At 42.2% G+C, this 15,556-nt stretch overlaps 1 protein-coding gene across 1 annotated transcript; it reads left to right on the top strand.

Annotated features, from left to right (window-relative positions):
• Positions 1-2,874: 2,874 nt before the first annotated feature.
• LOC121307857 (retinoblastoma-like protein 1) lies at positions 2,875-14,855 on the top strand. Its single transcript, XM_041240162.1, has 22 exons — positions 2,875-3,135; positions 4,171-4,304; positions 4,702-4,902; positions 5,074-5,138; positions 5,241-5,369; positions 6,062-6,222; positions 6,542-6,606; positions 6,891-7,077; positions 7,299-7,465; positions 7,599-7,711; positions 7,880-7,983; positions 8,103-8,240; positions 8,555-8,719; positions 9,234-9,369; positions 9,874-10,140; positions 10,576-10,793; positions 11,112-11,288; positions 11,479-11,550; positions 12,290-12,380; positions 12,583-12,731; positions 12,960-13,124; positions 13,246-14,855. The coding sequence occupies exons 1-22, from the start codon at positions 2,959-2,961 to the stop codon at positions 13,414-13,416; spliced, it is 3,252 nt and encodes a 1,083-aa protein (XP_041096096.1). The 5' UTR covers positions 2,875-2,958; the 3' UTR covers positions 13,417-14,855.
• The last annotated feature ends 701 nt before the right edge of the window (positions 14,856-15,556 follow it).

The raw sequence follows: 15,556 nt of genomic DNA on the forward strand, positions 1-15,556 counted from the left end.
TTGCAGATAAGAAGCTGAGGGAGCTGAAATGCTTCAAGTGAAATACACCTATCAACAACCTATGCTTTAGCTTAACCTTCATTGTAAGTATTGAAGCAGGATCCTGTTGGCTTATGATTAGCAGACATGGTTCAAATAACACAGTGTGTCAGTCCGAGTTACACATACCAAAGAAATCTGTTTTAAAGTAGTAACTATTTGGGGGGAAACAGATCCTGATCAGGAAAATTGCTATGCCTAAATATGCAGAACCCTTTGTGAAGCATGGTTTTGTTTAATTTCCAAGATGTGGCTGAGTCAACACAGACAGCAATGTGTGACTATTGAAGGGATGCTGTCCTGACGGTATCCTATTACACAGAAGAGGGCTTTTCTTTGGGAGACCCTGCCCCACTGAGTCTCAAGAATGGCTGTATGCTTTAGTAACAAACGGGTTAGGCAGGTTACAGTATCTAAATAGCTATTTGTTAGGTTTACCTGTAAAATAATATTCCATATTTGAGAGAGAAAAACATTGAAATATCACAGATCCATTTTGAATTAGCAAATGGAAAACTGTAATTAGTACATGTGGTAACTGATATCCTCCTGGTTAAATCCCAAGCCAGGTCTATACTCTGACATGGCTACAGTGCACTACTGCAGGTGAACCCTTCATTATGCAAAGGGCTGATCCAGGATCACTTTGGAGAACAAGATTTCACAGAACCAAAGGGAGCACGATTTACAACTCTTAGCACTAATTAATCTGTCAATTCAAAGTAAACTAGGCATCATACCATTGATGTAATAGTTTCTGGTGTTTTGGTGAAATGCATTGCTATAACAATCTGCAACTGTGCATGTTTCAATCACCCACGAAAAATTACGCACATGCTCAACTCAACATGTCATCCCTAACTTGTATGGTGTCCTTCAGGTTTTAGGCATCAATGCCAGCCCTTGACCTGAAGGTCACCTGCCCTGATCTGCAAAAGGGTCTGTTTGCTAAGAGTCATACTATGTTTAATAAGACAACCTTGATCATGTTACCTATACACTGTGGCCATAGTAAAACATAAAATCATCATTTTTCAAGTCAACTAGTTCTAACTGTACAGTCACAGTCATGAACTTTGCCTGTCATTACCTGACTGGCTTTCAAGACCAGATTGCTGGCTACTGCGTTGTTAAAACACACACTTCCAGTAACACTGCTGGGGTGTAGGCATTGTGGAAACCCGTGCTTCAGACGGAATGCTCTGCTCAAAAGAAATAAACCAGAATAAACACGTTCAGACTCAGATTAGACTACCACAGATACTACCAGATAATGAGATCCAAGTTTCAGCGCAGGTCCCAACAGTATCACCAAGTCTTTCCAAGTTGCCGGTATCTAAATATGTATGCTGTAAAATGCGGATGGATTTTTTTTTTTTTTTTTTTTTTTTTTTTTTAATTACAGTTAAAAGTAGTCTTTGTTCTTCTCGTGTCTACGGATGAGACGCAGGCAGCAAAAAACAAATCTGTAAAGTTGTTTTTAATGGTGGTAAACAAAACAGTTTCCAACAATGATGACTGCTACATGTAAACGAGCAGTCTCAACTGCATTACACAAACCCAGTCTATTCTGTCAAGGTAACAGTACTAGATCTATATTAATGGACGTATCACACACATCACTCTCTCTGAAGATGGCTGCGTTGCCAATAATTAAAAAAAAACTCCGCGAAACATTCGGATTAGCTATTACTCACTTGAATATGTGCTCTGAAGTCCAGATTTTCATAATGCTTCTAGCTCCTGCCGATGATTTGGTTAACGTATCTTTCACCCTGGGGTGGATAAACTAGAGACCGACCTCACAGAGAGCTCTTCTGTCAATGACACCAGCAGGCAGGGCCGGGTTACGACTGCGACATCCTCAGAGCCTACGCACTTCCGCCTGTGAGACTCGCCTGGGACACGCACTGCCCAAATAAAGAAACACTAGTCATATTGAACGACTGCTAGGCAACTGCATTGTTTTAATGCGTCAAATAAATAACATTTTATTATTATTATTATTATTATTATTATTTAGGATTATGCATAAGTAGTCTGCAACCTGGAGATGGAAATTAATTAGGGTTAATAATGTTATGTTTTGTAGAATTACAGTTTGGTAGGGAGCTTTTTTTTTCTTCCTTGTTTTGTTTTTTTGCGAGGGCTAAATCGAGCCCAGCAAACTAATACAATGAACTTGTGTGACTTCAATTTCCAGATTATAACAAGTACTTCTTCCAGTTCTGCACAGCGCCGCCTAGTGCAACCAAAGAAGCGGGCGGTATTCATTAAACACATTAGCATGCATGCCACATTGCAACCCCAATTCAACGCTGTTGCGCTTGACTAAATTCTGAAAAAAAAATTAGAATTATATGTCCTATATATAATGAAATAAGATTGCGAATTCAGAAATCTTAAACCAATGATAGTCTTTCACATAAAATATTACATATATTATATATATAATATATTATATATATATATATATATATAATATATATATATATCTCGAGGCTGGATAATCCCAAGAGCAAAAAATGCTTAGTAACATAGAGTAACCGTTATCTCTTAATTGCTAAAGCATTGATGGAGGGTAACTGCTCATAAGTTATTTTGTGTTATCAATTACGTTATCTTAACATTCAGTGTGTTAATACATTTCATCAATGGGCCTTGGACAATAGTGAAACAGGCTTCAAAAGTTTTTTAAAATGTTTAAATTCTGAGAAATCAGCCCAATCGGTCACAGATCTACAGACGCTAAAAATCAAAACACCTCAGCGCACGCTCTCTTCGTATCCCATAACCCCTTGCTGATTTTTCGCGCCAACAAAGGCAGGGGATTGTGGGATATCTTAGGGGGTGCTGGAGGAATCAACTGGAGCAGCTGATACGGATTCAATAAAAGTCGAATTAACTGGAATCAAACCAATGCGGGGCGCAAAAAGCGATTCTGATTCCGGATCTGGACCCGAGTCTGGAAAGGATGAGGTGAACCAGGTTCGGAAAAGTTTAGATGCGCTGTGCCAAGAGTTGAATATGGACGAGGAGACCGCGGCTGAAGCCTTGCAAAATTTCACAGCGATCTGGGACACATACACTCTGGAGGTATGGGGCAGACGCTAACCCTCTCATGTAATGCAAACACACCTGGAAACTGCGCAGACAAGTCATCCCACAATGTAAACTGATTGTTGTTTTGATCCGATCATAGTTATAGCCTGGTACATTGACTAGAAAACGACGTGAGTATCCAGGTGCTTGGTCAACTGTTGCCTGTGTACAGTCACCGACTCACTCAGTGCAGACTACGCACTTATATACTGGTGTTTGTGTCTGCTAAAACAAACAAACAAAAAAAATATTTTTCATTCTGACTGAATTCTAATGTTGAAATATATTTTAAATCCCCAATCCTCAGTACCCTACAAAAACAGCAAACCTTACTCTGGGGCGTGTATGGTAAATAACTCAGAGGCCGTTAACCACTTTGACTGTACTTTGAAATCAACGTTTAAAAAAAAAAAAAAAAAATCAGGCCATGTGTTTTAAGCTCGAATCAATCACAATTAAAACAGACACATGTATCGGTTTATGTCACAGCCCTTCTGCGTGACGCAGAAAAACACGTCATAGCAACGCTGGCATCATCGTCAATTATTTATTTATTTTTTTTCCGTCGATCTAGTGCTGTCCCATCACTGTTCAAAGTCCAGGCTTTATTGTAAACATTAGTCGCAAAACAGGGAAACCCTACACGAAAACGCCACAGTGTTACTGAAGCTGTCTTTTACATTCATTAAACTGCATTGCGTGAAGAAGCGTTGAATTCTGCGTTCTCAGTATCTTCATGGTAATAACCCATGCTATTTGAAGCGCATTTGACACAGAAGCAGGGATTACAGTTTCACCCATTCCGGGTTTTTACTGTGAGCTTCAATTAGCCACGGTGTATTGGAAACCAGCTCAGGTGTGTGTCAATAAACTCCTAGTAAAACCAGTAATGGATCAAACTGCTCTGCAGTGGGAGTCATATTTTCGTCCCTGCAGAATAGAATTGCCTTGTCCTGCTAGCGTGTGTTTTATCTGTGGGTGTGGATGAAGCCTGTTCTGGATTCATTTATTTTGAGTGTTCTTGTACAGGGAGATGTGGTTCACTGGCTGGCCTGCTCGTTGTACACTGCTTGCCGCAGGGGCTCCACTCCTACTGTGGGGAAGGGCATGATGGAGGGGAACTTTGTGTCACTGACCAGAATTCTGCGCTCTTCAAAATTGAGGTGAGTGAGCTCTGTGTGTTGTGATGCAATCCCAATTCTAGAGAGAGACGCTATCCTGTAACACCTAGCAGGGGTAGAAATAAGACACCCATTGCATAGCAGTTTAATCCATGTCTGGTTTTACTACGAGTTTAATAAAACACGTCTGAGCTTGTTACGTATACAATGTGACTAATCAAGCACTTATTAAAACCTGGAATGGGTGAAGCTGCTATGCAATAGGAGTCTTGTTTCCAGTCCTGGACTTGTGTCACATTGTTGTTGCCGTATTATAAGTAGCCAAGTAAACACATGTTAATGCCAGTTTTTGCTATGGTAAAATGATTCTGTAACTCTGTAAAATGATTCTGTAAACATCTGTTTCTATTGTATATAAAGAATATGATTTTCTTTCTAGTTTAATCCAGTTCTTCAGTAAGATGAAGAAATGGGCGGACATGTCCAGTTTGTCGCAGGAGTTTCGAGAACGAATTGAGCGCCTGGAGAGAAACTTCGAAGTGTCCACGGTCATTTTTAAGAAGTTTGAGCCGATCTTTCTGGACATGTTTCAAAACCCACAGGAAGAGCCCCCAAAGATCCCACGGAGCAGAAAGCAGAGGTGATTTCTACTCGTTGGTGTTTTTTTTATCAAGCCAGCGTGAAATGAATTGCCAGGACTCTTAGTCATATCAGCTGTGCGTTGAATTTTAAACTGCATCATCAGTAAGTTCCTCAAAGATGCATTTTCATTTTTTGTAACCTACTGTCTGATTATTTTCTATCCCGACAGACGCCTTCCCTGCCATATCAGCGACGTCTTTAAATTCTGCTGGACCCTGTTTGTGTACACGAAAGGTAATGTCAAACGATAGCCGGCAGTGGAGTCCTTGTACACCTTGTGAGAAATGCCCCTTGCAATTGGTACCACTTATTACTGCTCCCTTTGCTTCTCTCCAGGTAACTTCCGCATGATCGGTGATGATTTGGTGAATTCGTATCATCTTCTGCTTTGCTGCCTGGACTTGGTTTTCGGTAATGCGTTGCTGTGTCCAAACAGGAAGGATCTCATCAATCCTCATTTTAAAGGTAAGATTAAAAAAAAAAGATGGGTTGAGAGTTTGTATTTGGGAATTAGAAGAGGGATTCTTTGGCTTGGCATGTTTCCTGACCTGCTCCCTTAGAGGCACTTACTCCTAGGCGTGTCATGAAACATTTTAACAAAGGTGTGCATTCTAGGAAAAATAAGCATTGAGTAAACGCACTGCTTCCAGTTTTGAGTATGCCCCTCTGCATAGAGTTGGAGTCTGTTGTTGTTTAATTCCATTTCCAACTCCTTTTTAAAATCAATTCCCAGTCCCATTCCTTTTTAATCAATTCCACCACATCAGTGTTCAAAACTCAGGTGTGCTGTGCAGAGTGAAGTTATGTACAGTGTAACACTAAGGAAACGCAGTGTCTGGGGCTATGAGAAGAATGCTAATGTTTGAATAACTGTACAATAGACATACATGTATTGCTGTTCTTCTGTAGACTTGCATTCACCCAAGCGTGCAATCATCAAATTAAGTCAATTAAAATGAAAGCAGCTGAACAATCGCAGCATATCTCCTAAAATATAAATTCCAGTTTGGAATTGGAATTCACTTAAAAAATGAATTGGAATTGAAAACTGGATTATTTATTATGGCTTTTTTATGTATAAGGCACTGGAGCAGTTGAGTTAGAGTGAGTCTGACTTAGTGTTGGAAGAGTTCATAGTGTTTGCATGTGTTTTGTAGGGTTGCCAGCGGATTACCACGACCCTGACTACACTCTCCCTAAGGAGCCCCCCTGCATCATCGAGCGGCTGTGTGAACTGCATGACGGGCTGGTAGTGGAAGCCAAGGGCATAAAAGAGCACTACTTTAAACCGTACATCTGCAAGCTGTTTGAGAGACAGGTAACTGCTTTAACCCTTTCTGCACCCAACAGCCATCCAGAATGATGCCCCTGAGATCTCCTGGGCTTTCAAGCTGGTATCCCACTTCTTATTGTGTGTGCACTGTCTGGTTTGGCAGCATGTGATTATCAGTGGATTACTGTCTAAACCTGATATGTTGGCTGCCACTACAGTATTCTCCCCCACCAATTTATTTCTTAAGTTAATTACTGTCCAGTGTATGCTTTTTTTAATTGATTTTATTTCACTTTTTTGGTTTAAAAAGATAGTTGTGCATGTACAGATTTTTAATAGCGAGTGTTTTCTGTTTTGGTTGCAGATTTTAAAAGGGAATGATGAGTTTTTCACAGAAATGTTGGACATTCCGTATTTCACAGGCAACAAGTGAGTGCACGTGTTTCTCTGTGTCTGTTCAGAGCTTTGCAGGAATCAGATCTGTCTTCGGTGTTTTAAAGTGAAAGGAATTCAACCGTTTTGTTTATTTGTTTGATCTACGAAGCGTGCGTTTGTTTTCTTACCATTTGTGGAATCTTTTAATCTTTGCTCTTCAGTTTGGGCAGGCACCAGTCTTTTGAAAGCAAGTTATTTTGTAGTGCCATGAAACCTCATGCTTTTAAAATAAATGGGCGGTTTCTTACAGTCTTCTTGTGTTTTACGTCTGGTTTCAGCAAAACGGTCAATAAGGAGTATGAAGAGTACGTTCTGACGGTCGGGGATTTCGACGAGAGGGTGTTTTTGGGAGCTGATGCTGATGAGGAAATCGGAACTCCTCGGAAGTCTGCTCTGGAATTCCCTGGAGGGAAGCTGTCTGCGAGGATGCAGGTGGAATGCAACCTTCAGCAGCATTTTGAAAAGGTCACAAATGCAGTTTTTTTTTTCTTTCTTGTATTTAACATTCAGTTGGATTTTCTTGAGGGGTAAAGAGAGCATTTTTGATTGATAGCACACGCTTGATATGTGAACACATTTACTAAGTAGGTCCACAGCAAAACTTGCAGTACTACTGCTTGAGGCAAAACACTTTGCACCACAGCACTTTAACATCCATGTATATATTTTCTCTTCCCCATCAACAGACACAGTCTTTTGCACCCTCGACTCCATTGACAGGACGTCGGTACCTGAGAGAGAAGGAGACCATGGTGACGCCCGTTTCCTCGGCAACACAGAGTGTCAGCCGCTTGCAAAGCATGGTGCTGGGGCTGAAGAACGCTCCCACTGAGCAGCTGCTGCAGATCTTCAGGTGAGCGCCAGGGTGGGGTTTTCCAACAGAGCATACAGTAAATGCATGAACAGCTTATCCCACCCAGCGTCTGCTAACTGGGGCGGAGGAGAGGTTGTTGTTGTTGTTCAGTGTGTTTGTTTCTTTATTTCAGTTCTTGCTCCCGGAACCCCAGCGAAACCATTTTAAACAGAGTCAAGAGCCTGGGAGAGACTTTCCGTCGACACTATACGAGAGACACAGACGAGCAGCCCGGCTCTCATATGGGTGAGCAAACAGGCACGCTGTCTATCTATAACATTGAGTTTTCAGCATATTGTAGATTTGGAGTGAGGGAGAGATTGGGCTAGCCAGTAGGGACGAAGCATGCTGCAGTCCAGTGTAGCTGTAAGTGACTAATTCATGTGTAACTAAATCGTTCTCATTTTCCTCCAGACTTTGCTGACAACAGATTGAAGCTAGCCGAGATCCTTTATTATAAAATTCTTGAGAACGTCATGGCGCAGGAAACGCGAAGGCTGCACGGAAAAGACATGGCAGTGAGTACTGCTCTCTAGCATCTTTCTGTGTAGGAAGACCAGTCTGCATGGAGGTCTGTAAGGCGGTTTCTGCAGTGAGGTGCTGTTGTGGAGGTCATTGTTGGGATTTTGTTTTGCAGGTGTTGCTGGAACAGGATATATTTCACCGCTCTCTGATGGCTTGCTGCCTGGAAGTTGTCCTTTTTGCATACAGCTCTCAGCGCACTTTCCCCTGGATCATTAATGTCTTCAAGCTCAGGCCTTTCTACTTCTATAAGGTATGATGTAATTGGGTGTGAACAGAGACCTTTCCCCTTTTTCTCCTTTTTAAAGCTGTGAACTCAGTAGCGTACATGAATTTTCTGCATTGCATTACAAAGTATAGCATTATTAGACACACAATGGTCGTGATAGGATGAACTGCTGGAGGATATCCACCTTGTTACACAGACAGAGGCACAAGGAAATGGTCTACCTGACTTCCTAGTACAGCTGGCATGCTCATGGGACCCTTGTAAATGTTGAGTAGACTGCTTGGAGACACCTGTTTAACAATGCCCCCCTCCCCCCTCCTCCCTCCTCCTCTGGACAGGTTATAGAGGTTGTGATCCGATCTGAGGAGGGGCTGTCCCGGGACATGGTGAAGCATCTGAACAGCATCGAGGAGCAGATCCTGGAGAGCCGTGCCTGGAGTCAGGACTCTGCTCTGTGGGAGTGTCTGAGAGTGGTGCAGAACAAAGTGCCTACCTGTGAGGAGGTGAGTGACTCAAAACCAGCAAACCAGCAGGTAATGCAATACATGTATCAATGGGAAAGCATTTTGTAAAATGAATATGACAGATACAGGCTGCAAACCTTTCAGTGCAAGCTGTCAGAATTTGCATCATCATTTAGTTGTGTAATAAATGACTGCAAGCAAACTTAGTCATTCAGCTCAGGAATGGTTCTTGAGGCGCTACCTGGTGGATTTTGCTGGTATTGCTTAAAGCTGCTATGTGTATGCTGAATGTGTTAGCTTAACAAGCAATGCAAGGGGAACTAATTTAAAGCAACTGCGAAGCCAGAGTAATCATTGAAATATTACACTTCCTCTACAGCTGTAAAACAGTAGCTGGCCAGCAGCCCAGACCTTGAATTTATTAAGCAGACATACCTTTGTATCTTGACTGATCTTCACGAAAATTGCCCTTTTTTAATCGCTGACCTAGAAATGTCACGTGAAATGATGCCTGCATAATGTGTGTTTTATTTTATTATTCTTATTCTTGCAGGTGACCTTTCCTAGCAATTTTGAAAGTGGAAACGGCAGCGGGGGTCTGTCTCACCTGCCCATGGCGCCCCTTTCTCCAGTCATTCATCCTCGTCTTAAAGAAGTGCGGACCGACCTGAGCGGGAGCGCGAGACGAGGTAAAGGGTGTGAGCTGCCTGTGCAGAGCCCCTGGTTCAGCAGCACGCAGGGTGTCAGGCTTCAGCATCCCAGTCCTGAGGTGTGTCATTAATACCCGCAAGAGTCACAGGGTTATCTTGCCTGCTGTGCTGTTGAAATAGGTGTCTGTGCTATATGCTACTATAAATGATATTTTGTACTTTCTTTTTTAAACAGCCCTGTTTTTTAATATTACAAATGAAAACGTAAAATAAATCCGACCCCAACTACTTGTTTTGACTGATTTTGAACAGATCCCAAATGAAGCAAATAAAAAGCACAAAGATCGGCTGCTTCTTCTTCTTTATGCACTGCTTGTGCAAAAGTGCCTCTTTTTTTTTTTTTTTTTTTAACATGGGATCGCCTTCTCGTTTTCAGTTTTCACTGTAAACTGAGAAGCAACGCAAGGCCAGCATTTACCTCGGCACCCATAACCTCTTTCGTGATGTTTTTAAGGGTGATTTATTCATTTCTTTCTATTCCAGATGTCCCGCCTTCACCCATTTCGGTGCACGATCGCTACAGTTCTCCAATGGCTGGCAGTGCCAAGAGGCGTCTGTTTGGAGAGGACCCCTCCTCGGGATTCCCGGTGAGCAAGATCTCCTTCTCTCAGGGGGGGGCGCTGAAGATCATCCACACCCCCTCCTCCCCCAGAGACGCTGCCCCTCTGCCCCCTGGGTGCACGCTGGTCACTATGGCAACAGCTACGGTAACCACGACAAATGGGCAGAAGGTCATGATACCTGTGAAAGGTAAGGGCATGTTTTCTTAGTCACTTTCAGCATCGGACAGCAAAGCTTAGCTTGAGTCTGTTCATACAAGGTAAAGTGATGCTAACAATCTCACGCACCACTGAATTGCACCAGCGTTTGTGGAGGAAAAATAAAACTGATGTTTGGTAATAACACTTTTTGGAGTCCTTATTAAATTAAATTTCTGTGTTTGCTTTGAATGAACAAAACTTGGATTATACAAACAAATGGTGCAAATTGGGTCCATTACAAGATGGGAATGAGACTCCTGTTGCATAGCAGTTTCACCCATTCCAGGTTTTGCCACAATATATAGGTAACAAGCTCAGCTATGTCTTAATAAACTCATAGTAAAAGCAGGAATCACTCAAACTGCTCTGCAGTGGCAGTCTGATTTCCATCCCTGCATTATATCTGTTGACATGCTTTTCACAGGAGTGGCGAATGAGACTGGGGGCATCACCTTCATACCCATGGGGGTGAACGCTGCTGACCAGCAGAAGGGTGTTGACAGCAGCAGCCCGACCCCGCTCTCTGCTCAAGCACTGCACGGCGCATCTCCGACACGCTCTCGAGGGGCCGCAGCGCAAGAGGCTCAGCCAGCGTCCAGCAAGCCCAAAAAGACTGGCTCTCTGGCACTGTTCTTCAGAAAGGTAAAGCAGAGAAACTTATAACGGGGGTGTTAATCTCAACAAACATGCCCACTTCTTCCTGTGCCTTGCACACCAAGCCACTGTAGTGGTCGCACTAGCATTGCAGTTCTAATGCACAATAGAGAATAAAGCCTATATATTTCTGGGTGGTTCCATAGTCCCTGATTAACGCCAGTCTTGGTCTACATGATGTTATTATGTAAGGTAAAGTCATCTTGGATTAGTGCTGAAACCTGCAGTTAAGAGACTGATAAACAGTTGAATATTGCTATGTCGGTTTTGTGTGTTTTTTATTCTGTGTTTAATTGCCCTGTGCAGGTTTATCACTTGGCGAGTGTGCGGCTGCGGGACCTGTGTCTGAAGCTGGATATTTCTGCAGAGTTAAGGAGGAAGATCTGGACCTGTTTTGAGTTTTCCCTCGTCCACTGCACTGACCTAATGAAGGACAGACACTTGGACCAGTTACTGCTGTGTGCCGTCTACATACTGGCAAAGGTAATCTGAGATGCAACGTGGAGCTGTGACTCATGATTCAATATCAGTCTCTTCAGATCTGCAGTTCTTAAATGATTCACCTTCTTGCTGCATTGTGTGTGTTTAAATTGCAGTGTCCTCCTTTTTTTTCTCAATTGATTTGTTTTATTGTTGATTTGCATCAATAAGGACATGTGTTCTCCGTCCTCAGGTCACAAAAGAAGACCGATCGTTCCAGGATATAATGAAATGTTACCGGAGTCAGCCACAGGCCACCAGTCACGTAAGTGCTTGATCCGTGTTCCAGTTTCCAGTGCCTTCTGTTGCTCTCGGGCTGTTTGTTGTATTCAGTAAACTGTAATAAGTGATTTATAAAGAAACAGAGCGTGCAATACAACATAACATTGTGTCAGTATTGCTTTACAAAAATCTCTACTTTTGTTCCAAATACAAAGTAAAATAAATCTTTAAAAAAAAAAAAAAAGGTGTTTTAGCACACACAAACTTGGAGGAACCAATTATCCCATTCTTTGAGGATGGGTTGAGCTGCTGCTGTAAGCATCACTGTTACTGTTTAGTTGTGTGGATGCTTCGAAACAGCTGCCTGCTCGTTAAAGATCTAACCATACAAGCTATTAGAGATCTGTGTGTCCCCCCCACTGCATGAAATATACAGGGCTGTATATAGAGGGTTAAGTTACATGGGTTTGTCTTTGCGTTTTGTTCCTCATCTCTTAATTGGTGTTCACAATTCACATTACACATAAACATTCATGTAATACATAGATCATGGGTTTGAATCAGCTTGCCTGCTCTGTAATTGCTGTGTTTTGAAAGGATGGCTAGTGCACTTCAGCAGAAGGCAGCAATTAAGTTATGCAGAGGTAGGCTTTACTCCATAAAGACAAATTCTTATAGCCTCCACTGGGAGACTTGAAAGAAACAGTGCTGCTCAAAATGAACTAAAAGGAGAGCTCTTGTTAGAGGTTAACCCTGGCTGTGCTGCTGTCTGCCTCCTTCAGGTGTATAGGAGCGTTCTGCTGAAGAAAGCAGCCAGACCGCCACAGCCTGATGCCAACAATGCTGAGGGGCATGAAGAGAGGATGGATTGTGGTATGAAGCTCATTTTCTTTTTAAATAGTCCTCCGCAGAGACTGAGGATGAGCATTCATTCGATTTTCATTTAGAAATCAAACCTGCTACTGTTTTTTTTGGTGCAAGCACTTACAATTTGTGATGTCTGCTTCAAGATCCCAGCTTAAGGTTTTTATCTGTGTGTGCATGAAAGGTAAATGTATATCATTTTATTTATTAGAAGTTAAAAGTAAAGAAGGTTCCCCGACAGACAATTGCATTGATCCAGGAGATGACAGAGGCGACCTCATCCAATTCTACAATTCAGTATACATACTGCGAATGAAATCGTTTGCAATGAAGTATGCCATCACTAATCTGGACCATAGGGTATGTACAAAAATAAAAAAAAATCCCAGAGGCAAACTAATGTGTGGCTGTGCTTAACCCAGCTGTAATCTTGTCTTTTTTTCAAATAGAAACCTCATTGGTTCATCCTTTTTATATTTAATGCTCAGTAACTGTAAGGTCACATGAACAGAATTTCAGCAGCTGAACAATGAATTGTAATGACATGGTGCTCTGTGATTTTAATTTTTCTCTTTCTCCGTTGTGTAGATGGAGGCACCCCCCTTGTCTCCGTTCCCATCTGTTAAATCCCTTCCACTCTCTCCACGCCGTATATCACAGAGACACTCTATCTATGTGTCTCCACACAAGAATGGGTCCTGCCTCACTCCAGTCTCTGCCATGACCTATAAGTTTAATGGCAGCCCTTCTAAGGTAAGAGCAGCAAAACTTGCAAACCCCACTATCCCGAGAAATAAGGGTTTCTTTCTTGCATGCCGTATGTTTCTGCCGTTGATTAGAAACCTTGAAAACAACCCTTTTCTGTGGCTTGCAGGATCTTCGAGATATCAACAACATGATCAAGCAGGGAGAGAGGATGAGCAAGAAGCGAGCTTTTACTATGGACAGCGACTCTGACTCGCCAGCCAAACGGCTGTGTCAGGAAAGCGACGATGTCCTGCTGAAGCGGCTGCAGGATGTTGTGAGCGAGAGGGCCAATCACTGAAGCCGGCTGTCCAGTTCTGTGTTGCAGCTCAAGGGTCACGGTGATCCAGATGGAGTTGATTATCTGAAGAAACAAACCAGGACTTGCTCCCCTGAATCATGGGAAACCAAGCAGCATCAGTTGTGGAAGGCCCAGTGTCTTGTCATTGCTGCCTCATGCATGTGAAATACAGTAGAACTCTGTAGATGGTTTCAGGCAGCACATCACGTTGGATAATGAGCTCTGCTGAAGTGGAAACTTGCCGAAGTTAAAGGATAGCCTGAACCCTCTTTTTGAATCCATGCTTTTTGTACATTACTTGCATTGGGTGTCATACACCCAAAAACAACAGAGCAAGCCGTTTTACAAATCCTGTAATATTTTTTTTTTAATTGAAATACTTGGCTAGAACTATATTTTTATGTATAGTTGTTTCTAACCTCCTCCCCTTTCTCAGATACTCAGACCCTGTTCGTTTTGTATATGGTACAGTCGTTCATCTTTCTAGTGGCTGGTATGCTGAAACCAGAGTATTAAAAAGTACAGCTCTGTTAGGAAGCCAGTGTCCCACTGCTGTGTACTGGGGTTTGCAAAAGCATGCACGCAGTATTCTGTAAGGATCCCCTGTGGTGTATGGGGTGCTATCTGTGCAGCTGTCCCAGAGACAAGTACAGTGTTGTGTTTCAAAGCTGTTTTGTTCTTGCCGTTGAAATGAGAGATGGTGCTGTTAAACGTGTAGTATCTACACATGTGATTTAACTGAAATATGTTTTATCTTCTGCGATTTTAGTAAATGCTTTGATCTACAACATTTTTTTTTAATGTCTTGATGTTTGAGAGACACAAGGATGTTGCCGTGTCCTCTTGCCCTTTGCCATCGTCCATTGCATTTTAATGGAATACTCGTTGCAGTGCCTACAGAGGTATGGGCCAGAAACATTGCAACCCTTGTGTATTCATCAGCCAGCTTGCTTTATGGTTACAGCCTAGCATTTGCTATAGTGAGCGAAGTAGCTCTCTTTCTCTGAAAATCACCTTTGCAACACAGCAATGCTGACTGTAAAATGAAAAATGGCGTGCTTTGCGGTTTGCAAGTCAAACTGAATCAGTCGTGCAAGGTCTCGGGGGCATTTTGTATTACAGAGCCCTTTCTTGTAACAAGCTGGAGGGCAAAGGTTTTTATTTGAGTTGTGTTCAGATGGTGCTGTTTGGACTCGAGCACATTCACACTTAGTGACATTATGAACCACGGAAGACTGAATCAGAGGGGAGGTTTGAAATAAGGTTTGTTATTGGCTCGGTGAACTAGGCCTTCCATGGTTCAGATTCCTCTTTACCCACATTAGACGAGTGACAGTGTACAGTCTACCAGTGCCTTGAAATGTATATTACTCAAGTTTCTTTGTAACATTCAAATTGCCTTTTTTGTTTTTGTTAAATTAAATCAAGTCTACCCAAAAGTTTAAAGAAAAGGCCTCCTTTTAATTTAGTTTCTTCAGCACACATTTTTTTGTCAGTGTGGGGGTGAAGGAGTTGGAGAACATGTCATTCCTAACTATGATGTGCTCATTACCACTGTTAAGGGCTAAAATGAGTCCAGCAAAGCCACCACTGTCAGACTCTGCCAGCCCATTAAAGACGTTATTAATGAGTAACTGTTCCCCACGAGCGGCAGTAGCACTGTGATTGACAAGCTCGGTCTTTCAGAGACAGTTCAACAGTTTGCAGTTTTTAATGTTAGAGCCAGTATTGCATGTTGCAAACAAATTGTAAACACTAGATGCAATGCACCCAGGACCGTAGACGGCAGGGCTACATATATAAAAAAAATTACGTTTTAAATTGGGGGAACTAGTGAACACATAGTTCTTAAAATAAAAAAATAACACAATGACCGACCCATTTTAATGTCACTTGTGAAATGTGTAAGTCCTTTTTCACACCAACAGATGGCGCTTGTAGTACGCAGAACCAGGACGAGTGCTTCCAGATGGTGGTTTGCCAGTTATCAGCCAGTCGTATCGCAAGCCTTTTAACCCTGCAGATTAACAATAGAGAACAATATCCTAATGCTTTAAAATGAGACCAGTTACTACAATGGAATCGGATGCAATATGCTTGATAACGTGGGGATCCCAACTGAAGCCTTAAACTCTCTTTA

The sequence above is a fragment of the Polyodon spathula genome, chromosome 59, assembly GCF_017654505.1.
Source record: "Polyodon spathula isolate WHYD16114869_AA chromosome 59, ASM1765450v1, whole genome shotgun sequence".
NCBI classification, from domain to species: domain Eukaryota; kingdom Metazoa; phylum Chordata; class Actinopteri; order Acipenseriformes; family Polyodontidae; genus Polyodon; species Polyodon spathula.